The sequence below is a fragment of the Centroberyx gerrardi genome, chromosome 4, assembly GCF_048128805.1.
Source record: "Centroberyx gerrardi isolate f3 chromosome 4, fCenGer3.hap1.cur.20231027, whole genome shotgun sequence".
Taxonomy (NCBI): domain Eukaryota; kingdom Metazoa; phylum Chordata; class Actinopteri; order Beryciformes; family Berycidae; genus Centroberyx; species Centroberyx gerrardi.
This window is the reverse complement of record NC_136000.1, coordinates 3,218,040-3,243,831: the sequence shown is the minus strand read 5'-3', so window position 1 is coordinate 3,243,831 and position 25,792 is coordinate 3,218,040. Positions and strand designations below refer to the sequence as shown.

General features: G+C 41.2%; 4 protein-coding genes across 4 annotated transcripts in view; 1 reads left to right on the top strand and 3 right to left on the bottom strand.

Annotated features, from left to right (window-relative positions):
* Window positions 1–3,734: 3,734 nt before the first annotated feature.
* On the bottom strand, window positions 3,735–4,839 carry LOC139919915 (gamma-crystallin M2-like). Its single transcript, XM_071909795.2, has 3 exons — window positions 4,807–4,839; window positions 4,132–4,374; window positions 3,735–4,013 (listed from the first exon to the last, which is right to left on the bottom strand). The coding sequence occupies exons 1-3, from the start codon at window positions 4,837–4,839 to the stop codon at window positions 3,735–3,737; spliced, it is 555 nt and encodes a 184-aa protein (XP_071765896.1).
* A 4,771-nt stretch (window positions 4,840–9,610) lies between these two features.
* On the bottom strand, window positions 9,611–10,429 carry LOC139919914 (gamma-crystallin M3-like). The gene is made up of 3 exons (XM_078282834.1): window positions 10,397–10,429; window positions 10,011–10,253; window positions 9,611–9,889 (listed from the first exon to the last, which is right to left on the bottom strand). The coding sequence occupies exons 1-3, from the start codon at window positions 10,427–10,429 to the stop codon at window positions 9,611–9,613; spliced, it is 555 nt and encodes a 184-aa protein (XP_078138960.1).
* Window positions 10,430–13,766: 3,337 nt separating this feature from the next.
* On the bottom strand, window positions 13,767–20,611 carry LOC139919918 (cytosolic 5'-nucleotidase 1A). The gene is made up of 6 exons (XM_071909798.2): window positions 20,475–20,611; window positions 19,460–19,579; window positions 18,687–18,816; window positions 17,542–17,664; window positions 14,971–15,098; window positions 13,767–14,392 (listed from the first exon to the last, which is right to left on the bottom strand). The coding sequence occupies exons 1-6, from the start codon at window positions 20,508–20,510 to the stop codon at window positions 14,117–14,119; spliced, it is 813 nt and encodes a 270-aa protein (XP_071765899.1). The 5' UTR covers window positions 20,511–20,611; the 3' UTR covers window positions 13,767–14,116.
* A 952-nt stretch (window positions 20,612–21,563) lies between these two features.
* Window positions 21,564–25,792, top strand: part of LOC139919904 (GRAM domain-containing protein 4) — a 55,810-nt gene continuing 51,581 nt past the window's right edge. The window contains exon 1 of the mRNA XM_078282917.1: window positions 21,564–21,774. Within this exon, the coding sequence (XP_078139043.1) occupies window positions 21,746–21,774 (29 nt within the window). The 5' untranslated portion in view covers window positions 21,564–21,745. The remainder of the gene's footprint in view (window positions 21,775–25,792) is intronic.

The window sequence follows — 25,792 nt, the reverse complement described above, 5'->3', positions numbered from 1 at the left end:
TGGTAAATCCAATACAACGTGAACGCGGGAGAATAAACTCAGAGGCTTTACAGGACGTCCGCTTGTTGTTGGATTGGTCAGTTGACACAGCTGATGACTCGTGTACACACACACACACACACACACACACACACACACACACACACACACCCTGTCCTGACTGTGGTTTGGCCAGTGTAATGTATGGAGAGATGTTACCTTTGGTTACAAGGGATACAGAGATTTTTTTTTTTTTTTTTTTAACTTCGTTTATTGGATTTTCAACGTAACCAGCATTTATACAATAATTGCACTTGTAAGTTATTTAGTAGGAATATAAAACAACACATCAACAACAACAATACGACAAGACAGGGTAATCACAAAAAGAAGAAAAAAAAGAAAAAAAAAGAAAAGAAAAATTAAGACAAAAAGATAAATAAATAAAATGGGATACAGAGATTGTTTCTGAATTGCCTCCTCCTCCTCCTCCTCCTCCTCCTCCTCCTCCTCCTCCTCCTCTGGGAAAAAACAAAGAAACAGTCTAATTTGTGCCTGATATCTGTAGTTTTACCAGTACAGTCTTCCAACATGGCGGCCGGTCCCTTGTAACCGCTGTAACCGCTCTCCAGTGCGGCTTATGGCCACGTAAAAGAGCACAAGGAAATGAACTTTTATTTTGACATAAAGACTTTAAACCTCACATGAGATGTGCCATGACTGAAAGACAAAGTGCCCAACATCAACGCATATTTATGAATTACTGTCTTAAGAGGCATAAATGTCTTTTCACAAAAAAAAAGCCTTTTTGCCTTTGTAACAAATTTGTAGATATATTTTGGCTTTTTTGTATGTGTGTATAGGAGATAACTAATTTTTATACTGTAAGTAGCATGGATTGTAATATGTAAGTAGTAGTTTTAATCATCAGGTTTGTCATTTCATGTGATTCTTTCTTTGTTCTCCAGTTGGAAGCGTGTACAGGTGTTTTTCTCACAGTGGAAATCTGTTGACAGCTTAATTTATGGTTCTTGATTTTCCACAAAATTTTGATTCATCTTGCGTTCATCTTGTGTACTTGTGGTTAAAGTATATTGTTCTTATAAAAGATGCTATGTGCAGCATTTTAACCATCAGTGTGTCATTGCTGCCTTGTAGAATGGCTGTAAACCAATGACAACATGGTGGAGCTGGAGTCTCCTCTATCTCACTCCAGTAGTATTGTTAGTTCTAGTGTTTCTCCACATTAAGACTACATTTCCCATCAGCCCCGTTGCTTCCTGCCCCCCCTCCCTCCTCCCTGAAGAGGATCAGCATGTTGGAAGTGATTTCTCCATCTTCCTTTCCCTCCTTCCACCATCTGCTGCCAGAAACTCTTTCAGCTTTAGCTCCGTTTGCTCTGGAAGAACAGAACCTCTTCCTGTTTTGTGCCGTAAAGCGATCCAGCAGATTTCCCTCCAGATCCACCAGGTGGAGAAACTATGGAGGATGCAGAGTAGAGGCCGTTTACTGTAATTATACTAATGTCTCTAAATGAATGTGCTGATGATTTATTGATGGTAAAATGATGCACAGAGTAGCTTTAAGAGCAGTGAACTCTATTCCCACATGAACCGTCCATTCAAACAGAAAGAGCCATATTGGACCAGCAGGAGTTTTGTTTTACCCCCATTTGTATCTGGTGTATTTAAATGAAGGGTGTCGCCACATTGTAATGTAATTCAAACAGCAGCTGAGGAAATGATGAAATGCATTAAAATTCACACCTTAAAATGTTGATTTTCGAGATTTTATGTGATGGGTAGAACAAAGTGCTACAAACAAGGAAGCGTCAAAATGTTTGCGTACACAATAAAAGTTCACTAGCTAGCTGCTTTCCTGTTGTTCCCATTTTAATGTTTACTGCAGAATTAATTATGCTGCCATGGCTGAGTCTATGTTTTGTAAGACTTTCTTAAGAATTGGGTTCCTTTTTTCATTTGGCTTTGTCATCTGTACAATAGGCTACACTGCAGGTTTAACAGGGAAACTCGAGACAATTCAGTGTTATTGTCAAGAAAAGACGACAGTATTCGTTCAGTTACCTTTAACAAGACCTTTAACAAGACACTGGAGCCGCCGCCTGTCTCAGATATGAATCTTCATATTTATCATTCACCACATGTATTGGTTCATGTGAACAAACTCCCACACACTGCTATTAAAACATTTTACTGAGAAAATGTACAGCGTTTTAGTCTTGTGTCCTGGTGGTTTTACCATTTGACGTTTACAAGACCAAAACGCTGGATTTTTCCCATTAAAATGCTTGAATTGCTAACCCTAACTCAGGTGAATTTCTGTTTTCAGTGAACATGTTTTGTATTTCTGCTGGACATGTTTTTTTTTGGCCATGTGAACTATCACCATCATGCTGATGTATATTTCAGAGTTTACAATGAGTCTCATCACTATGAAGTGTTTTGTGTTTTCTTAGTCACTGGATTCATCAATGTAACATTTGTATTTATTTTTTGTGGAAAAAACACTGGAAATCAGACTTTGCAATTGTAAAATAAACCGCTTTTGGATTTGAGCGTGTCACTGCTGGATCTGGTTGCTGATGTCAGAATTATTTCTCCCAATCTGAGGGATCGAGCCATAAAAGAAATGAAAAGAACAGGAAGAGACTTTTGAGAATAAAAAGATAACACTGAGACTGTTTACTGTCTGTGAGAGACTCCAGCTGATCTGTGTCATCAGATATGTCGAATTGGACTCCTCTCATCATTGATCCAGGTCCAGGTGAATCAGATTAGATCAGATTAGATTAGACCCAACCACCCCCTCCTCCCTCTTGCTATGGCTTTGACTCCCTGTTATTTGTTGTTTGTAATGTTCGTGCTGTAGGAATGTAAGCTTGTTTTATTGTTGCACTCACTGAAAGTCTAAAATGGAAAGGTGAACGCAAAATATCATGAGCTGTAAAGTCCCACCCGGTCATCTCTCCATCTTCCACCACATTCACAACCTTCTCCACCACAGTTGATCTATATCTATATCTATCTTTCTGTTTTTCTTTCACTTAAGACTGTTAACTTTTTCTCACTACATTTCAAAAGAAAAATCTGTACGTTCTACTCACTACATTTTCAAAACGGACCCATTACTCTTGGGGAAATCATCAACTGTTTTTTTTTTTATTTCCCGTATCAGACAGCTTCCATCCCGGAAGCAGCTGATCAGGGGCCAGATGTGATTGGCTGTTTGTTCACCAAAGCGACAACAAAAAGGAAAGAAAGAGACAGAGAGAGAGAAGCAACAAGAAGAAGAGAGAAGCAACAAGAGAGAGAGAATTAACGTTCGTGATCTGAGCTGCAGACTCTTTCTCATCTGGGATTCAGAGGAACGCTCAACAGAAAACCAGTTAAGAACATTAGAAATGACTAATGAATTTTACTTTTACTTTTAGACTTTAAGTGAATTTAAGACCATGTACTTTTATACTTAGACTTGAGTAAAGGATTTGAAATGGCAATGAAATTCACCTTTTACCTGAGTATTTTTTTAGATGAGTATTTGCACTTTTACTGAGTAAAGAATTTGTGTACTGCTACCACTTCTGCTGTCAGGGAATTCACTGTAATAAGCTCTTCATTGCTCCATGTGTACTGTGTGTTCCAGTTCATATGAGAAACAGACCAGGCTGACAGTGAGATTCAGTTACATGTACAGTACTTTATTGACTTTCTGCTGTTGTTACATCAGTGAAGAGTCTAGTAGCAGGAGTCCATGATGCGCCTCATGCTCATGAACCTGGAGCCGCTCCAGCCCATGTTCATGAAGTTCCTGTACTCTCCGGGCCTGAAGTACATCATCCTGCCCTTGTAGTGGGGCTGCTCGTACATCAGCCAGTGTCCGTCCATCACGTTGCAGGACATGCAGTTGGACATGCGGTAACGGTCCATGATGTTGTCGCAGTCGTCCATCATCTCGTACATCTGGCCACCGAAGTTCTCCCTCTCATAGATCCTCATCCTGTAGTTTCCTCTGTACTGTAATGGCAGAGAAAATGTAACAAATGATCAATAATCATGATGGCAATAAGCATCCTTTACAATGCGTCATACTTTAGCTTCTGGGCCAGATTAGCATGTAATTAGTGGAGCGTACCATGGGGATCATGCGGCAGGACCTGATGCAGTTGCTCATTCCCATCATGCTCATGTAGTCGGAGTACTCGCCCCTCCTCATGAAGTACTGGTTGCCCATGTAGTTGGTGCGGTCGTAGACCATGAAGCAGCCTCTCTCCACCCTGCAGGAGTGGCACCTGCTCAGGTAGGAGGACATGTCGGCGAAGTCGCCGCTGCACTCATAGGAACGACCCTGGAAGTTCCTGTCCTCGTAGAAGACGATCTGAAAACAAGAGGAGAGCCACCTGTGAAACATGTGACGTCTACTCTAACAAAGTGATCGCTGTAATGAAAGAAAAAAACCTCACTACTGAATGTTGTTGACGTTATTAGCTGTCTTGTGTTATCATCTTACAAAGTTGAACAATTTTAGAGGATGTTACCATCTGCGTTTTTTAATATTGAGCAAAGGAAATCATTTTTGTATTCGCAAAATGAATCCATAGTGTTTTGGAATTAAACCCTACAAGAGGAGAATCCTGCAGGTGTCTATTACTCTAATTTTGATTTCCTGAACACATAACTGCCCCACAAGTTCAAAATGTGCCAGTCACAAGAAACCCTTTTGTTGTGAAGGAATTCCTCAGACAGGGCCAGCCTGTGAAAGTCACAGATTAAATGTATTTGTTAATCCATGTGTGAAGTGTGAGTTTACCCTGCTCATCATGTTCATGCCGCTGGAGGTCATTTTGGCTGAGAGTTGGTTCCTCTGGTGCTGCTGCTGCTGCTGCTGTGGGTCCACTGACTGTCTACCTGAACCAGGCCTTGCTCTTTATAGTACCTGACAGCCCAAAGGCCCATTGTCCAAACAGCCTGAGCCAGCAACGTGCCATAAAGGCCCATACAGCAGTGAGGGTTTGTCCACATTTCCCTCAAAAGGCCTCAGAATAGGCATTTCTCTTAGAAAAACAGCACAAAAAAGCATTTGGTCTTGTCTTTCATTGGTTCTCAATCATGTCTTAACATGATTTATGGATTCTGGAAAAAAAACCATTCTAAAATACAAATGTATATCATGTTTTTAAATAATGTCATTGTATAATGTAATAAATTGTTTTTATTTCTGAAATATTTTAGAGTCAAAAGTCCATTTACAAAAATGTTTACTTTTTAATAAGAGGTTACCTGTGTTGATTACAACAGTCTAAGTCAAAACACTCAACTCAAACACTCAATCAAGCAATTTGTATACCTGAAAGTAAATAATGAAAATCTTAGTGTTTTTCTTCTCATTTTTTTCTTATAAAGGAATCAAAATTCTATATTGTGACACATAAAAGCAAAGTTCAGCTATAACCTGATCATCAATTTGAATGGTTTAGTGAAGCTCTGTGCTCAGGGAAGGGACCTTTGTCAGGATGGGTTGGACATGTTGTCACATTGATTTCGGGGGATGTTGTCATAACTATCCAAATCTTTTTTATGATTAGAAATATCTTTACATTCATTCTTTTCTGAATAAATATGATTTTGGTTGGACTTGTTACTCCCACAAACCTTTGGCTTGTGTAGCAAGTGATCTCACTGCTGGTCAAGCCTCACATACAGTCTGCAAAGGCAGATTACTATTATTACTGTTTTCTTTAAGTGACTAAGAACCATATAATAAAACATCAAATTAAATGTGTATATATTACATGTACATTAATATATCATACTGTTAGAAATTGTATCAGAACTTATGTTTGTCTGAGCATCCCAGGATAGGTGAGGGAGGGACGGGTTATTTTACCTGGTGTGTGGTGGGTGTTGATTTCTGAGATGAAGTGAGTATGTTTTTCATGTTATTATAGTATTTATACTTCAGAGGAAATGGAATTGTGTGCACAAACACAGCGCACTTGTCTATGTGACAACATGCCCTGACATGGGGTAAGTTGTCACAAGTTGTCAAGTGGTATTTAATCAGTAGGCCTAATAACTGTTTCTTCCAGTAAATTATTCAAAATGTAAAAATGCCATTTTTTAGAGAAGACCTTAATCTAGCTAGAAAAATATATATTGTATCTCAATAGTAAGGCACTGATAGGAAATACACCAATGAGTAAAAAGTGTGACAACATGCCCTGGTCTCCCCCACTGATTGACCTGATGGCGACTCTATAATCAAAAGTCAAAATGGATGCCTGCATCATTTATGGGGGACGATATGTTTACTTTTGCCTTGTAGAAACCTGATTCTGACACATAGCTGACACTGTTATCCAGACTTACAGTGACCTACAGTGAGTCAGCAGGTGTTGTGACATATCTTTGACCAAAATAACTATGATGCTTATATTTCCATTTTGTTGTTAATTTTCGTACAATTGTGTCATTTACTTCACTGTGAGACTTTTAGTGCCCTACACATTTTATGTATTAATTTACTATGCTGGAAATCTGACTTTGCACCTGTAAAATACACAAACTTGGGAATTCATGTTGTGAAATTACATGGTTTATTTTTGATGACACTGTCTCCCCTGCTACATCTCTGATTATCTATGTAGGCTGCTCATAGTGTGTCTGAATACCACTTTATTTGAACGAGGGGTTTTCATCTCATTCAGAACACCTGAGTAATCATTCATGACACAAATGAACAGAAGGGAATATCAAAATAAATGTGACAGACATTAGTATTTGCATTTTAATTGAATATAACTAATTGCAGGAGCAATTAGCTATATAGTTCACATTTTAAAATTCCCTGAGCGAGAATTCAGTGTTGTATAAGTTGATGTTGTTTACTCAATTAATAGTATAAAACTCTAACATTTAGTAATTTGCCAGCCCTTGACGGTACTACATGGAATATATTTATCTATTTTGTGGTTGAGATGAGTAACAACATCAAGTTATACAACACTGAATTCTCGCTCAGGGAATTTTAAAAGGTGAACTTTTATTTTGACATCCTTGACTAATGAAGTTGCACACAATTCCATATTCATGTCACAAATAACATAATGATCCCCATTGGGAAATGTTATTATTACAGCAGCTAACAATAGGATATACAAAGAAAGAACATTTTGAAGATTTAAGATACAGCATCTTCTTCATGCTAACACAGACTCCTGTTGGCTTCAATAGGCTATAGACTACTGACAGATTTACAGGTTAACAGATGTTTACAGTTTACAGACCTACAAATTTAAAGTCCAGTACAAGTACAGTATGCAGGGTGTGCAAATGGCATAATGCTGCTATCTTTGAATATTTGATGCATTGTGTCACTGTAGGAATACAGGAAATTATTAAGGGGCTTGAACATTTTGAGAGTCTAAAATATATATATATATATTTTTAATTACTTTTTGTGGTCATAAATCACTTTAAATACTTAAACCAAACAATGGCAGCAGATTTTAAAGTCTGTGTTCTCAGACTTCTGTACTGTTCACCCAGACAGAGCTCTAGCACATTATCATGTTTGCTGATGATACCATTCTGGTAGGCCTGACCACTGCTAATAAATAAATGACAATAGAGGGTGAGAAAATTGGCATAACAGTATTACAAAATATCCTCAATTTCAATGTGAAATTATGTAGTTATGTGCCTCTTTTATCTATTGTATAATGTTTCTTTCACAGTAAGTGACAACATTCACGTCCAGTGGTGGTAGCTGGCATTACTGGTGGTACCTTAAGCAAGATCATGTGTAGATCTACTCAGTAGCATTCTATGTAAAAGTGAATAGTCTGATAAGGTGGATTTATTTCCAAATGTGGTTGTGACACAGTAAACTGTCTTGCCTTTAGCCCTAGTGTTCTAAGAGCTCACTTAACCTGAACAAACTGTTAGCTAGCTAGCTAGCAGGCTCATTTAGAAGATCAACTGATGTTAATGTTAACATGCTAATGCTAGCTTCAAATACATATGTTAGCTAGTGTGCTAATCACTTGTGTTAACAATAAGACAGTGATGGTTAGCTAGCTAACAAGCTGATATTATCTAAACAAAAAATCAGTCTGATGGAAGTGATGAAATGATCAGTTCACAGCACAGAAATGAACGACGTCTATTCAGTTCTGTTGAGACAGACAAGTTGTACATTTAGAAACACAATCAGCTGTTCACAGAGCTGAGGTCCTCCATCATGGCCACAAGAAGGTTTCATCACCTGTGAGCCCTCTGTCGGGTAAGGGGCTTCAATGAGTCATATAGACTGTAGTGTTAGGAGACTGAACTGTAGACTGTAGTGTTAGGAGACTGAAGACTGTAGTGTTAGGAGACTGAACTGTAGACTGTAGTGTTAGGAGACTGAAGACTGTAGTGTTAGGAGACTGAACTGTAGACTGTAGTGTTAGGAGACTGAAGACTGTAGTGTTAGGAGACTGAACTGTAGACTTAGGAGACTGAACTGGCAACTGTAGTGTTAGGAGACTGAAGACTGTAGTGTTAGGAGACTGTAGACTGTAGTGTTAGGAGACTGAAGACTGTAGTGTTAGGAGACTGTAGACTGTAGTGTTAGGAGACTGTAGACTGTAGTGTTAGGAGACTGAAGACTGTAGTGTTAGGAGACTGAACTGTAGACTGTAGTGTTAGGAGACTGAAGACTGTAGTGTTAGGAGACTGAACTGTAGACTGTAGTGTTAGGAGACTGAAGACTGTAGTGTTAGGAGACTGAACTGTAGACTTAGGAGACTGAACTGGCAACTGTAGTGTTAGGAGACTGAAGACTGTAGTGTTAGGAGACTGTAGACTGTAGTGTTAGGAGACTGAAGACTGTAGTGTTAGGAGACTGTAGACTGTAGTGTTAGGAGACTGTAGACTGTAGTGTTAGGAGACTGAAGACTGTAGTGTTAGGAGACTGTAGACTGTAGTGTTAGGAGACTGAACTGTAGACTGTAGGAGCAACTGAGCACAGATCAGATCACTGGAGCTCATCTGAGGAAACAAAATGATCCATGCTGCCCTCAGCTCGAGGACAAACTAGACAGCTGCCTATATCACTGATGCCACTGACTGCCACTGTCTACTGTTTCCACTGTTTCATGTTTACTTGCTCACATGCAGACAAATGTCTTGTAGCACATGACTTAAGACTTCTGTCAGATTGTAAAAGGTCCCAGGGTCCCGTTTGAATTGAATGAATTGGTAGACTGTCAACTACTCGAGTGAAACTGTTTGAGTTTGCAAGTTCACCAAACCTACAGGTTCGCAGTCTGACCAGTTTTATGCCTGTAATTGTAAATGTAAAATCTAATAAGCTAAACATATCATTGGTTACATCTCTCCCATTCTACTCACCAGCTTCCACAAACTACCCCAGAGAAAACCTCATGACCTCATCATACATTTGTATAGTTGATGTATGTTGTCAGGGAATTCACTGTAATAAGCTCTTCATTGCTCCATGTGTACTGTGTGTTCCAGTTCATATGAGAAACAGACCAGGCTGACAGTGAGATTCAGTTACATGTACAGTACTTTATTGACTTTCTGCTGTTGTTACATCAGTGAAGAGTCTAGTAGCAGGAGTCCATGATGCGCCTCATGCTCATGAACCTGGAGCCGCTCCAGCCCATGTTCATGAAGTTCCTGTACTCTCCGGGCCTGAAGTACATCATCCTGCCCTTGTAGTGGGGCTGCTCGTACATCAGCCAGTGCCCGTCCATCACGTTGCAGGACATGCAGTTGGACATGCGGTAACGGTCCATGACGTTGTCGCAGTCGTCCATCATCTCGTACATCTGGCCACCGAAGTTCTCCCTCTCATAGATCCTCATCCTGTAGTTTCCTCTGTACTGTAATGGTAGAGAAAATGTAATAAATGATCAATAATCATGATGGCAATAAGCATCCTTTACAGTGCGTCATACTTTAGATTCTGGGCCAGGAGATTAGCATGTAATTAGTGGAGCGTACCATGGGGATCATGCGGCAGGACCTGATGCAGTCGTTCATTCCCATCATGCTCATGTAGTCGGCGTACTCGCCCCTCCTCATGAAGTACTGGTTGCCCATGTAGTTGGTGCGGTCGTAGACCATGAAGCAGCCTCTCTCCACCCTGCAGGAGTGGCACCTGCTCAGGTAGGAGGACATGTCAGCGAAGTCGCCGCTGCACTCATAGGAACGACCCTGGAAGTTCCTGTCCTCGTAGAAGACGATCTGAAAACAAGAGGAGAGTCTCATCAGAACCGCTCACTAACTGTAGAAAGGCAGCAATAATTCTTAGTCTTAATGTTGACAATCTATGTTTAGAGGGCTTGTGGGGTCCTTTATGAAACAATGTGATGGATGTTGGGACTTACCCTGCTCATCATGTTCATGTCGGTGGAGGACATTTTGGCTGTTTCTGCTGCTGATGCAGGTACTGCTGCTTCTGTTGCTGCTGATGGTGAACTGCCTTCCTACCTGGCGAAAGCCTTCCCTTTTATAGTACCTGACCAGCAGAGGCTCTTTTGTCCCAAATGTCCTGAGCCAGCAACAATCCATAGAAGGCCGTAGAGCACAGATTTCCAGGGACCAGTGCCTCAAAAGACCTCAGCACGGGTGTTTCTCTCAGAGCAGCGTCACACAAAGCCTCTTTGAAAGGGTTAACAATGAACGCAACATCAAACGCTCTCTGTTGGAGGTCTGACATGAGGCCTGCGGTGCCCCACTTGAAAAATGTTGAACTACTGTTTTTTGAGCATAAACACTTTACTGAGTTTCAGGGGGTTTGTTTTACCCACTTCGTGTTTCCACAGTCAGTATGATGCTGAAAAATCATAGTTTGTCCAGACACAAGTATATTCAGAAATGGTATGTACACACACATTGGATACTGAAGAGGAAAACTGGTTAACTTTGAACCCTGAACCTGAAACTTTTACACACCATTCACAGTGTGCATATAATAAATATTTTACAGCATTTACATACTGTTGGTTTGTGAACTGTTTTTGGCTGTGCAACTGTTTTGTGTAATTGTATGATTGAATATTTAATTCATTGGCCTTGAGACAAGACCAAAGACAATACTGTATTGTATTGTATTGTATTGTATTGCATTATATTGTATTGTATTGTATTGTATTGTATAGTATTGTATTGTATTGTATTGTATTGTGTTGTATTGCATTGTATTGTATTGTGTTGTACTGTATTGTTTTTGTAGTATAGTCTTTTCTCCAACATCATGCTTTAGGTTTCCATTCTGTTACTTTCGTTACAAAATCAGATATATACCATTTTAGAAACAATGACAAAGTAATTGCTAGCACAAAATTAGTGTAATTTTTAAAGAGCAGTTGGCAAATTAACATGCTTACCATTCTTTGATTCAAGATTTAATAAAAGATACTAAATGATGAACCTCTGGTAATGATTTTTTACTAAAATGGGGGTGTAATGTTTTTCTGATCAGCTTATGGAGAATAAAGCTTGTTAATAAGTTCAGATAGATACCATTTGCCAGTGAGAATTATTCTGGTAACTGTTTGGCTATATTCTAACAGGGAGTGTTAATTCAAAACATTGCTGTGGTCACAAAAATCCATGAAAATGGAGCGATGGCACCTCACATCAGGCCACTTCAACTGTATCACGACACAGGAGCTGAAATCCAGCTTGCTTTCCACTAAATTCCTTGAATGCCACTGTCCCGTCATCCTGTGGTTTTCACTGATGTGGTTTGGGTGACTTTTGTTCATCACTACTATCTGCATGGTACTATTGGTTGCCAGGTAGAACCGTAGAACCGTTATTTAAATGTCGGAGAACACCTTGAAGGTCAGACCCTTATTTATGACAATGCCGAGTTACAAGAGCAAAAAAAAAAAAAAAATGAAATGAGAATGAAAAACATCAGTCAAAGCAACTACATTCAAATAAAGCCAAATTCATAATCAAAAACTTTCTTAACTCTTGAGTTTAGCTGAGTAACCTGCAGCTCTGGATCTGGTTCTGTAGCTTTAACACTAAAGGACAGAGTCTAAAGTAAGGTATTATGAACGGTTAGGGATACTGTCCCGTAACTGAAAGTTCACATGTTCGATCCCCTCAGCAGACAGTGTGTGTGACAACAGCCACGCGTCCTGCCGACGTGCCGCTGAGCAAGGCACTGAACCCTGACTGGCTCACTGCACTGGGCTTTGGATGAGAGCTTCAGATGCCAAAAAGTTCACTCTAAACCTAGAATGGATATACTGTATATAACCTACCAGTCAGAAGTTTGGACACAAACTCTTTATTTTTACTGTTTTCCACATTTTAGAATAATAGTAAAGACATCAAAACTATGAAATAACACAAATGGAATTGTGTGTGTTAAACAAATCAAAACTATCCTATATTTTTAGATTAGCCCTTTGCCTTGATGGAAAGGAAAAGGCTTTGGAAAGAAATTCATACATAGGATCAACTTCACTATTTATATTTGTCTAAGAAACACATTTCAAGCATTTCAGCAGAAGCTTTTAGATCAAAATGGCTTTAAGAGAATGAAAAACACAGAACATTCAGTCAGGTGTGTCCAGACTGTTGACTGGTAGAGTAAATATACAAACAAACAAACAAACAATTACACTTGTAGTCAATTGAATTAATCAATTTCTTGTTTTATTTTCAGAAAACTCCTAACAAAAAAAACAAATAAAATGGGAATCAGTGTGTCTGTGGTACTCAAATTGTGAGCTTATCATACTTTGTTTTTTTTTTTAATCTCTGTTTGTGCACTTTTATTTGCACCTTTTTTTCACGTTATCACCATGAAAATACATTTTTTGCATTTTTTCATCAGTTCTCTTTTTTTTTTTTACCTTTATATTGTGCAAATTCTTTTTGATCTTCCCATAATATTCCAACAGGGACTTGTTGTTTTGCTCTAGGATCACTATAGTTTTCACGAGGGGCATCATGCTGGGTAAAGAATAGAAGAAAGAAGGATCTTAATACAAAATGACAGATATCAGTGTATCTGTTTAATTTGGTGCTTCACGCTACATGCAGCATTCACAGGGTTTACTGTTGATTTTGGTCAAACCGACTTTCCCTCTTTCCTCTCAGAATATACCTGTAACTTTTTATTTTCTTGAGGTAAAAAAACCAAACTGTAATTTTATAATGAGAATGAATAAAGATATTCCCACTCTGACAAAGTGGTTGCTGGTCAAACTCAACTTTGATTATTATTGAACCGTTTTGCCAAATTATCACCTTGTCTTACAAATTAGTCTCTTTTGAGCGACTTTCAAACTGAGAGCTTCATTTATTTCACAGCTATAAATGGTTTATGGACAATGTAACTGCAATTACAATGTTTGTAAAAAAAAAAAAATGGCAAAAGTTTATGAATGGTCCCCAAAAAAGCTTAGAGTTTATTTTCAACCAAATACTCAACCCATGCTGCTCATCTGTACTGTGAAGACAATCCAGGATGGTTGTATAGCGCCATCTTCTGGTCAATTAAAGAACAGGTGATTATATTACCAGACTGGCCCTTCAGCATCAAGCCTGATGAAGTCAGGTTATGTTGGGTTAAAAACAATATTTCAGCATCAAGCTGAGTCTGACCATTTCCTTCAACTGATTTTGTGTTTGATCCCCTCGTTGGCAGATCAGTGCATACTGAGGCCAGTGCTGTACCAGAGAAATGTAGACAGTGTGCAGAGCGGTCAGATAAACTCAGTGAGTCAGAGATCAGCAGGTCGAGGTGATTTTAATTTAGTGAAGGCACATGTGGATCTCCAAAGGCAAAGTAAGAGGAATACAGATAAAAAGAGCAGAACAAGCTCATCTACTGAATGGCAGCTGGACTGAATAAGGTACAGAGTGTGGATCCTAATGTGGGCAGTTCATGGTAAAGAGACGACATGCTTGTATGAAGATTGTTTTAGAGTAGAGAGACGGCTGTAAAGAGCAGAGAGGATGTGAGTCTCCTGCTGTCAGGACTCCTGCGGTCAGGACTCCTGCTGTCAGGACTCCTGCGGTCAGGACTCCTGCTGTCAGGACTCCTGCTGTCAGGACTCCTGCGGTCAGGACTCCTGCGGTCAGGACTCCTGGACGGACGCCTGGCCGCTGCCTCCGGAGCCGTCGGTGAACACGATGTGTGGTTTGAGCAGGGAGAGGATGGGGCCCCTCGGGGCCCCGGCCAGGCTGTAGGCCTCGTCCAGCCCGACGCCCCAGGACCGCAGCGTCCGCAGCGCCCGGCCGCAGGTTTCCCTGCAGCCCTGCACCGTCACCAGGCTGAGGCTGAGAGGGCTGCCAGACAGGGAAAACCTCCTCCTCATCTCCCCCAGCAGACTGGCAACCTGCTGGATGGAGGCCTGGGGGGGGGGGGGTGGATCAATATGCTATCAAGAGTGGATCAATATGCTATCATCAACACTGTAGTAAATTGATCTTCAAATGAGAAGATCAACCAACAATATCTCATATGAACATGACTGAACACCAGAACAGCAATAACATCTTCTTAATAAACTTATAAAGTGAAGTAACATAAAAGAAAGAAATCAAACGTACAACAAGCCTTGCACTGCTGACGCCCAGAATTTGCTACGGGCTACTTAACACTGAGAAACCAGATTCAACTCAACAAGCAAATTAATACAACTACAGCACAACCTGTTACAAGCAAATGAACAATAAGTTTCTCGTTGTGCCTTTAAAGAAGATACTGAATTTTCTAATCATATTTCCTGAGGCAAGCTTTTCCAAACTTCAGCGGCCCAGAATGCAAAGCCTCAGTTTTAACCAGAGGATGTTAACTGTCACCAACATCATCCATCATGTTGTCTTTCTCGGTCCAATCAGCTCTTTGGCCATCATCAGTATCTCAGTGGGAGTCGATGCTGAGAAACTTTGAAAGTGTGTTACTGTAACAGACAGAGCGTGCACCTACCTGCGGCTCTTGGCTCAGACCGGGCCGTCCGGCGCCCGGCGGGTCGAGAGCGTCTCCGGAGAACAAAACTCTGAGCTGCTCTGACGGATGAGACGCCGTCTGCCGGTACAGCAGCGCAGAGGCAACACCTGCCACAACGAAACAAACGGGACTTACACCTTCATCCTCACCTACACCTGGGTAAAGAAATATTCCACTTCATTTTAAATGAAAATCAGAACGCTACAAACTCATCCAGCTGCATCCGATCTTGGTGAGTAGTTTATATTCATTCAATTTCATGGTGGTCACGTGCCAAATAACCCCCATGTTAAAACTAAGTGGAATATTGCTTTAACAATCAATGACAAAACATTTACTACATCTCATATTTTCATATCTAATAATATCTCATCCCATCACTTTTCCTTCCTGGAAAACAACACATGGACAAACAAGTAAACAAACGTTATAGCGCCCCCCTTAGGCCAATCAGGGTCATTTTAAAAATGTCAGAACGGAGCAATGAGACGCATCATTCCCCAAAGTTTGGACAAAATCCGATCAGCGGCGTCCGAGAAATTGTGTGTGAGGAACTGACAGACGGACCAACGGCAGATCCATCCCTCCTTCAATTTCACTGTGGGGGGACAAGAGAGAGAAAGAGAGAAAGAGAAGGTAGAAAGAGATAGTAGAAAGAGAGGGGAAAAAGAGGAGAAAGAGATAGAGGGAAAGAGAGCAGTAGAAAACGATAGAGGAGAAAGAGAGAGGAGAAAAAGAGAGGGAAAGAGAGAGTAGAGAGAGACAGAGGAGAAAGAAAGGAGAAAGGTAGAGGGAAAGAGAGACTAGAAAGAGATAGAGGAGAAAGAGAGTAGAAAGAGATAGAGGGAAAGAGAGAGTAGAAAGAGACAGATAAGAGAGGAGAAGGAGATAGAGGGAAAGAGAGAGTAGAGAGAGACAGAGGAGAAAGAAAGGAGAAAGAGGTAGAGGGAAAGAGAGAGTAGAAAGAGATAGAGGAGTAAGAGGGAGTAGAAAGAGATAGAGGGAAAGAGATAGAGGAGAAAGAGAGAGGGAAAGAGAGTAGAAAGAGACAGAGGGAAAGAGAGTGGAAAGAGGCAGAGAAGAAAGAAGAGAAAGAGATAGAGGGAAAGAGAGTAGAAAGAGATAGAGGAGACAGAGATAAAGGGAAAGAGAGTAGAAAGAGATAGAGGAGAGAGAGGAGAAAAAGAGGGAAAGAGAGAGTAGAGAGAGACAGAGGAGAAAGAAAGGAGAAAGATAGAGGGAAAGAGAGACTAGAAAGAGATAGTGGAGAAAGAGAGTAGAAAGAGATAGAGGGAAAGAGATAGAGGAGAAAGAGAGAGGGAAAGAGAGTAGAAAGAGACAGAGAAGAGAGGAGAAAGAGATAGAGGGAAAGAGAGACTAGAAAGAGATAGAGGAGTAAGAGGGAGTAGAAAGAGATAGAGGAGTAAGAGGGAGTAGAAAGAGATAGAGGGAAAGAGAGAGGAGAAAGAGAGAGGGAAAGAGAGAGTAGAAAGAGACAGAGGGAAAGAGAGTGGAAAGAGGCAGAGAAGAAAGAGGAGAAAGAGATAGAGGGAAAGAGAGTAGAAAGAGATAGAGGAGACAGAGATAAAGGGAAGAAGAGTAGAAAGAGATAGAGGAGAAAGAGAGAGGAGAAAAAGAGGGAAAAAGAGAGTAGAGAGAGATGGAGAAAGAAAGGAGAAAGGTAGAGGGAAAGAGAGATAGTGGAGAAAGAGAGAGTAGAAAGAGATAGAGGGAAAGAGATAGAGGAGAAAGAGAGGGAAAGAGAGTAGAAAGAGACAGAGGGAAAGAGAGAGTGGAAAGAGGCAGAGAAGAGAGGAAAAAGACATAGAGGGAAAGAGAGAGTATAAAGAAATAGAGGAGACAGAGATAAAGGGAAAGAGAGTAGAAAGAGATAGAGGAGACAGAGATAAAGGGAGAGTAGAAAGAGATAGAGGGAAAGAGATAGAGGAGAAAGAGAGAGGGAAAGAGAGTAGAAAGAGACAGAGGGAAAGAGAGAGTGGAAAGAGGCAGAGAAGAGAGGAGAAAGAGATAGAGTGAAAGAGAGAGTAGAAAGAGATAGAGGAGACAGAGATAAAGGGAGAGTAGAAAGAGATAGAGGGAAAGAGATAGAGGAGAAAGAGAGAGGGAAAGAGAGTAGAAAGAGAGAGGGAAAGAGAGAGTAGAAAGAGATAGAGGAGACAGAGATAAAGGGAAAAGGAGTAGAAAGAGATAGAGGAGACAGAGATAAAGGGAGAGTAGAAAGAGATAGAGGGAAAGAGAGAGTAGAAAGATATAGAGGAGACAGAGATAACAGGAAAGAGAGTAGAAAGAGATAGAGGAGACAGAGATAAAGGGAAAGAGAGAGTAGAAAGAGACAGAGGGAAAGAGAGAGTAGAAAGAGACAGAGGGAAATAGAGTAGAAAGAGCAGCGCCATCCTAAACCAATCGGCTTCATCAAAACATCAACAATCTCCACAGTTTATTTAAAGTCACTGAGATCCATCCGTCTTCCTCTCCATCAGTCACACACACAGCCCACTGAGCTGAGCTGAGCTGCAGACACCAGCTCACCTCTGTGCGAGGCCTTGGACGCATCGTGTGTGTCGGTGGACAGGAACAGCTTCACTTGATTGGACAGTAAACTCTCGATGAAATCCTCCTCACTGCAGAGACAGAACCTGCCAACGTCCAGACCTGAGATGAGAGGTCCACAGAGACAGAGTCAGCCCACATGACTTATGTTATATGACTACCGGTCCCCAACATTCACCAGTCACTTCCTCTATTTTACCAGCAAACTACATTTTTAGAATAGAAAGTAATCTGCAGAAACAGGCTGGTGGAGCAGAGAAACTTCAGTGTTTGGCTGGTGGTTGCTGCTTATTTCAGGTTGTGATCTACTGTTGAGCAGAATAAGGGTAGACATTAATGATTGTGGAGGTGCTTATCAGAGGTGTGACCAAGTCAACTTTGCTCAGGTCCCATGTCAGTCTCGAGTCGAATCCCAAGTCTAACTGTAGATTACCAAGTCAAGTCCAACTCATTAATGTCAAGTCTCAAGTCTAAATGTAGAACTCTGAGTATCAATTTAATATCTTAACGAAAACTAAATATCTAGGACTTTTCAATGCAATATGGTTTTAATAGGATAAAAACTTGGTAAGAGCATCATGAGTTTGATTTCTATAATCAGTTTCAACTTCAATAAATTCAATCATTCCATACAAATTCAGAAAACAGAATTTAAATTCAGTCGTCTGCTGGAACAAATCTCATCACTTTCAATCTAAGTCATTTACACAAACACAAGATCTCAAGTCAAGACTTTAGAAACCTTTTCAAGTCATCAAAGTACAAGTCAGAGTCAAGTCCCAAGTCACCAGAACCCAAGTCAAGTCAAGTCTCAGGTCTTCTCTTTTTGCATCAAGTCAAGCCTCAAGCTATTACAGTTGTGACTTGAGTCACAACCTCTGCTGCTTGTACTTTATTTTCACTGTGCTGATAAGATTTACACTTGTATAAATGTCACTGTTTGTCTGCAGGTTTTTCAGGAATGAAGAATTCTTGCTTCGTTACTGACGGCCACACATTTTTGAAATTGTAAAATGGGGTTTTAACAATCACAAAACTCACTCAACACATAAGAGACCATGCAAACATTCAATTCAGCTAAGAAAAACAGCGGCTGTCCACTTGTGTGATAAAAGCTACAGTACCATAGTGCTTGGTGCTGGCGATGATGCGAGAGTGATGGTCCGGGCCGTGTGAGGTGAGCAGGATGACGTCAAACAGCAGCGCCTCAGCAGGATTCTCCTCCAGCAGACTGTCGTTCACTTTCTGTATCGCCTGAGGACAGCAGGACACACAGAGGCACTGCACTGCTGCTCTGTCACATGCAGCCTGTGTGTGTGTGTGTGTGTGTGTGTGTGTGTGTGTGTGTAGTATTGTTAAGATTATCCAAACTTTTGCACCAAAAGATGGAATTGAAGTGTAGCATTTTAATCCATATATTAGTCACAGTATTTCAATGGTCCATACAATACTACACGTTATTTCAGTCAACACTAACCCATTTGACTGGTCCAACAACATACATGATCTGCATTGTGCTCCTTACTCACATGCATGTGCGAGTAAGGAGCACATGCATGCGTATATGCATGCGTATAAGTTCTAGGCCTGTGTATTTGTGTATGTATTCATATATGTTTTGAGTCTCATGTATGTACATTGTTTTATTATGTATGTATGTATGTATATGTGTGTGTATTAACTTTTCTTTTATATGCACTTTTTTATCTTAGTATTTCTGTGTTTATGTGAAATGTGTTGAGATAATGTTGGTGATAATGAGATAATGTTGGTGATAATGCACTTTAAATAAATTTAAAGTGACTATGCTAATAATTCTTTGCAGTTCTACAAATCTGCTGATATTGTGGTGTAATATTTGTCACTTAGCGGTCTAGTGTTTGGCCTGGAGTCTCACCTGGATGAGAGGGAAGGCCACGCCCCTCCCATAAGGTTCAGTACTGTGTAAATCCTCCGCTCCGCACTCAAACACTGCATGGGAAGCTACTGCAACAACCACTGCATGATCTGCATCTTTCTGCAGAGGAGACACAGAGGCTGCTTCATTCAGGCTTCCCAAACCTTTTCACTTGAAGCTTCACATCAGACCCCAGACCCCATCTGATAAGATCTGAGAGGTTTTTTTTTACTGTTAGATACGCCTTCATACAAAATGACACACTGTAGGAGATCAAACTTCCTTATACACTCTCTCATTGTGCTAACTGAAATAAAAGTATTCCTTATTTTGCTGGGGGATCCCTGAAACCACTTCCTTAGCTTAGCCTCGATACGTTCCTGTCCGAAACTCCATTGGAAAATCTGGCAATTTAGTGTTGCCTTGCTTCTCGGTAAACGTACATACCTGGTAAAATAAGACTTAAGACTTTCCTTGAATCTGTAGAGTCCGCTCTTCAATTCGGCATACATTACATACACCATGCAGCACGTATTTAGATATAATTTAAACTTTTAGGATTGGTTCCTCGTTCATTCACACATTTTTTTTTCCCATCAAAGTACACCGTGGTAGGCGGTAGTAAGCAGTGAAAAAGTTGAACTTTTATTGTGTAAAGTGCTGCTTGGTGGATTATCTATATGCCGAATTTACCAGAACACCCTAACAATTCGTGCAAGATCTTAAGATATGTTCTATCAGGAAAGTATGTTTTCCAATAATCAAAGACACATTAAATTACCAGATTCTTAACGGAGCTTGGCGGAATAACCTCCCCATGCAAGACAAGGGTATCGGAGTTAAATGCACCTGTCTGTCCGTAAGATATTCTTTAATCCGGAAATACAGTACATAATACAATTCCAGTATCTATTTAACAGCTGAGGTAGAATGTTTAATGCAATGTTTCCACTGAGTATCTGTTAGGTTTGTGTTGTTGTGTGTGTTGTTGTCACTTAACTCAGGTGAGTCTTACCTGCTTCACGTCGGTGTTCCAGACCGTTGAAACCATGACTGTCCCTCAGATAGGAATACTGGTCTATTAATAGTACAGCATGCTAACCTATTCTATCCAGACTTACTTTGTGTCAAACTTCAGACCGGATGTTGTTATAGGAACGCGGAAGACTGAGCTTGTCTTCTTCTTCTCTGACTTACTGTAAACCTCATGAAGACATGAAAGCTGCACGCCGCCACCTGCTGTGCCGGAGTGTGTAACGTCATGACGTTATACATAAACATTACCATACTGTAGCGGTTGACCCATATCCTATTTCCTGTTCCTGTACCCTTCCACTGGGAGCTGCCCAGTTTAACGTAGTTTAATACATCCATGAGTTTAACCCGCGGTGTTTACTGGTGGACACTGCGCAGCCGTACTGCGCAGCTGGGGGGAGGGGGGGGGGGGGGGGGGTTCAGTGCATTGCTTAGCGGCACATCAACAGCTGTCACTCTCTCACTTAACTTTCACCATCAAGACTGTCACAGATGATGTGGGGATTTGAACCTGCAACATTGTGGTCGCCATGTTATTATTGTATTGAACAAAAAACCGCCCACCTTTTTATTTGCCTAATAATACTACTACAAATAATATTACTAATAATGATAATACATACAATTAAAAACATTAATTATAGAGGGTTGTGGGTTCAATTCCCGATCCTTTCTGTACCAGGGTGTGTCCCTTCACCGCCCTCCCCTCTACACACACACACACACACACACACACACACACACACACACACACACACACACACACACACACAGAGAGGAATGAGCGGGAAAAGAATATGAACGTATGAATGTTTATTGACACGTGACGTTTATTACTATTATTATATATTATTGTTACTATTATTTATTATTATTTAAATTTTATTGAAAAGGTAAAATGTACCAAAAAATACACCCAATCAGACATTTCAAAGATACGCTCCAGTTAGTTTCTCACGACCTGTACAGTAGTGTGAGCCTGAGTCGTCTGACGGCCCCTTTAAGAGCTCGACGTGATGACATCATTTCCTGGTTTGGCCGCTGCTCGTCCACATCTGAGCCTCGGCCAGCAGGACGAGAAAACACTTCGCTTTCCCTGTCAAATCTGGTTTCCCCGTCAGGAGAGAGAGGGAGCGGGTCCTGGAGCGGGTCCTGGAAGGTCCTGGAGCGGGAAGCGGGTCCTGGAGCGGGTCCTGCAGCGGAAGTGTCCGCCTGGCACGGAGGGAGGAGGAACAACCGACAGCTGCGTGGATGAAACTTTGCTACAGCTTCGGTTCACGGTAAGAAACTTCACCGCCTCCGTTGTTTCCTTTCATCGTCTGTTTCCCTCCGTTTGTCATCAGCGGCGGGCGGACAGGATGCCTCCGCCCGCCGCAGGGTGCCCAAACTGGGCTGCAGGGACCTCCAGGGGTCCCTGAGGGGGTCCAGGAGGTCCAGAGCTAAACAACAACAACTGATTCACTTTCATTCACTAGAAGTTGAGAGACTGGTCAGTTTCCCTGTTTCCACTGCAGATACATTGCAGAGCAGGGATGGACAGCCAGGGTGCATGCAGGTCTAGAGTCTGTAAACAGTCCAGCAGTTAGCACTCCTTCCAGACCAGAACCAGCTAGTGAAACCAGTTAACTCTCCTTCATCCAGACAGGAACCAGTCAGTGAAACCAGTTAACTCTCCTTCATCCAGACAGGAACCAGTCAGTGAAACCAGTTAACACTCCTTCATCCAGACAGGAACCAGTCAGTGAAACCAGTTAACTCTCCTTCATCCAGACAGGAACCAGTCAGTGAAACCAGTTAACTCTCCTTCATCCAGACAGGAACCAGTCAGTGAAACCAGTTAACTCTCCTTCATCCAGACAGGAACCAGTCAGTGAAACCAGTTAACACTCCTTCATCCAGACAGGAACCAGTCAGTGAAACCAGTTAACACTCCTTCATCCAGACAGGAACCAGTCAGTGAAACCAGTTAACTCTCCTTCATCCAGACAGGAACCATCTAGTGAAACCAGCTGCTAGACAGTCAAGATTCAAGATTCAAGAAAACTTTATTGTCCATTAGTGCAGGCAATAATGGAAATTTGTCTTTCGCTGGTGCATAGCTCACTTAGAGATACAATACAGTGCATATAGGAACATAAGTGAACATAAAAAGGCAACACAGTACATGTAGTAAAATCTCATGCAGTTAAAAAGTCAGTCAGTCAGTCAGTCAGTCAGACAGACAGACAGACAGACAGTCAGTCAGTTAGTCAGTCAGTCAGTCAGACAGACAGCCTGGGGTTTGTCCTCTCTGTGATCCAGCTGGCTGTATCCTCAGTTTGTGTTTCCTACATGGAAACGCATTGAACTCGGGCTGCAGCTAACGATTATTTTCATGATCAATTAATGACAAATGCCCGTCACAAGTTCCCAGAGGCCAAAGTGATTCTTAAAATTGCTTACTTAGCCTGATCAGCATTCAAAAACCCCCTCCAAAGTATTAATTTTATAATGATATGAAACTGAGAAAAGCAGCAAATCTAAATGATTAAAACAATGAATCGATTATGAAAATTATAATCCGTTTTCTGTTGATCGACTAATCTCTACATTGAACTGCAAAGCTGCTGCTGCTTCTGTAGTTGATGTTAATTGTCCCTGCGGCGTGAACATGCAGCGGGACGGCGGGGCGGTGCTGCGGCTCAGAGACACGCTGTGATTCAGCCCGTCCCGCGGCAGGTGAGCAGGAGCCGACAGGAGGAGGCGACCTTTCAGACCAAAAGGCGGTTTGATGCGAGCGAGGCGGCGATGCGGCCGGAGGTCAGAGGTCACTGAACTTCACAACGGGGAAGTCTCTCTGCTGTACGGATTGCATTTCATCCTGACACCGGTCCAGCTTCCTGTAATGGAGCGGCTCTGTGAGGCTAATGGCCGCTCACTGCTGTCTGTGTTGTATAATTGATGAGTTTTGTTCCTAAATGAGAAATCCATTATTTGAAATAAAGTGACAGCTACTGTTAAATGATTGATGGCACAAAATCTAAATAGATTCTGGTACTTCTCAGGGAACAGATCTTTTAAATCCTCGATCCTCCTTTTAGATTTTAGAGATAGTGAGTGATCAACTGCAAGTATTTTCTTCTCTCAAAATGCATATGTAGTATTTTGGAAGTTAACTCTTCAGTGGCTGCGTTTACATCACATAACTGCTGCCAATACTGTGAGTAAGGCAACAGTCTGATTAAGATGTTTACATGATCGTATAAACTGACAACTTCCTATTTTAATCCAGTTTACATGCAGAGAGAAACAACTTGTTTCCTGTCCCGCCACAATCAAATTTAACCAAAACCGCTACAGCCTTGATTCATGTTGTCTGTTGCAGCCATAGACCTTTACCAAGTTTACAAAGCTGCTTTACAGATAAAAGAACAGCAAAGGAATGAAATAACAAAGCAACAGAGGAAAAAGAGAATAAGAGAACAAAAGGAAAGGAGAATAAAAACAAGCAGGAGGAGATAAAACAATTCAGAGCATGAATAAAATTAATGAATAAAACATAAAACAGCAGTTTAAACAAATGAGTTTTAAGAAGTGATCTGAAAGAGGCTAATGCTGTTCCAAAGGCCCGATCCGCCTCAGTCCTCCTCAGCCTGGTCAGTTTTTGAAAATAGACGTGGGTCATTGAAAGTGCTTGAATTTGGAGAAGTTGTTGAGAAGTGTTCACACATTCAAGCCTCTCTCTCTCTTTAATTGTTGTCTGTGAGCTTCTGTAAAGCTGCTAGTCCTCATTATAAAAATGTTATAACAGTAATTAACCTTGATCCGTGTCTCAAACTATGCCGTGTTGGGTCCTTGAATTTGAGGGAATTGGGCCTGGAAAGTCCTTGAAAAGTCCTTGAATTTGATGTTTAAGAAGGTGTGGGAACCCTGGAGAGAGAACTTCAGACTGGAGCCGGGCGATAATTCAATACTGTCGTTTATCGTCTTTCAGTTGAATCATATCGTGATGATATGGTGATTTTGGGATATCATGACACATAATTCTGCTGTCTGAACTGATGATAACAAGCACGTTTTATTTTGAAAATGAGGTGTGAAACATTTAAAGGAATATGATTTGAAAATTTCAGTTTTGTTTGGCATCACACCTAACATTACCATTCGGTTCAATGGGATGAACATTAATTTGATTATTTAACGTGATTTTGCATACGTGAGGCGTATCGTATTATATATATATATATATATATATATATATATATATCGATATCGGAAAAAATCCATATGATTATCGTGATATTGATTTCAACCATATCGCCCAGCCCTTCTTCAGACTGGAGCTGAGTGAGCTGCTGATGTTCTGCAGGAAGTCTCCGTCTGTCTGCTGGCCTGATGGTTTGAACTGTATGAACTGAAGAAGCTGTGTGGAGTTATAACGAGCCGGGCTGCTGTGCACAGAAACACCACGAAGAAGTTCAGGCACCTATTGAACAGGAAGTTGTTGGTAGGTGTGCGAGGCTGCAGGTGGATCAACACACCGGTCCCGCTGCCTTCAGGCGGCTGCGGGGACTTAATCAACAGAAAGGGTCGAGCCTCATACACGCTACCAGCAGCTGTGATGACAGATACTAGGAAGAATCAGCCCCGGATCTAATCCAGGACAGACTGCAGTTCCCTTCTGCCTCCACATGTCATAACATGATCAGCAACATTTACAGAAATGCGGCTAAGCTGTAAACAGGCCTAACTGGTGTCTGTTAATGTGATTAAAATCAGAGAACTCCACATATGTTGCTGTGATTATGCTTACTTCCATTAAGAGTATAATCACTTCAATATAATCAGAGTATGCTGTTGGCATACTCTGATGGCCATTATAATTAACTGATGTGCATGTAAACCATAGACTGTAAAAACAGATGGGCATAGTGAGTGTGACGTCACCTGTAGGCCTCTGAAGGGCCGGTTTGAAGCCTGGAGATTGGGTTTACGGTTGACATTTTTTGGAGCCAGAGCAGCCAAAGTGAGGCAAAGGATAGCAAAGGTGGAGGGGGCGGATTTTGGGTTGTGTGCAGAGCTGCAGTGCCGCCTACTATTGGTCCATAATCGGCGCTGCATGGGCGACCCGTCAGTCGCTAGGCAAACACAACCAGAAACAACTGTTATATCCTGTTAATGACACAATTATTTTGAAAATCAGCCTAAGGACACACATTAGAAGAAGCGAAATTAGTTGCTGAGGCCATAACCCCTTGTGGAAAAAATGTATTGACTTTAAATTTTTAGCAGAAGTTGGGTTGTGGTCCCTTGACTTGC

Excerpts from the sequence above, each read along its gene's own strand:
- LOC139919915 (XM_071909795.2), bottom strand. The coding sequence starts at position 4,839 with ATGACCTCCAGCGGCATGAACATGATGAGCAGG. Across the intron at positions 4,375-4,806 it reads GCATGAACATGATGAGCAGG|ATCGTCTTCTACGAGGACAG; the intron begins GTAAACTCACAC and ends TCTTGTTTTCAG. Across the intron at positions 4,014-4,131 it reads CCTGCCGCATGATCCCCATG|TACAGAGGAAACTACAGGAT; the intron begins GTACGCTCCACT and ends CTGCCATTACAG.
- LOC139919914 (XM_078282834.1), bottom strand. The coding sequence starts at position 10,429 with ATGTCCTCCACCGACATGAACATGATGAGCAGG. Across the intron at positions 10,254-10,396 it reads ACATGAACATGATGAGCAGG|ATCGTCTTCTACGAGGACAG; the intron begins GTAAGTCCCAAC and ends TCTTGTTTTCAG. Across the intron at positions 9,890-10,010 it reads CCTGCCGCATGATCCCCATG|TACAGAGGAAACTACAGGAT; the intron begins GTACGCTCCACT and ends CTACCATTACAG.
- LOC139919918 (XM_071909798.2), bottom strand. The coding sequence starts at position 20,510 with ATGGTTTCAACGGTCTGGAACACCGACGTGAAGCAG. Across the intron at positions 18,817-19,459 it reads TGGCCTTCCCTCTCATCCAG|GCGATACAGAAAGTGAACGA; the intron begins GTGAGACTCCAG and ends TGCTGTCCTCAG. Across the intron at positions 14,393-14,970 it reads GTCTGAGCCAAGAGCCGCAG|GCCTCCATCCAGCAGGTTGC; the intron begins GTAGGTGCACGC and ends CCCCCCCCCCAG.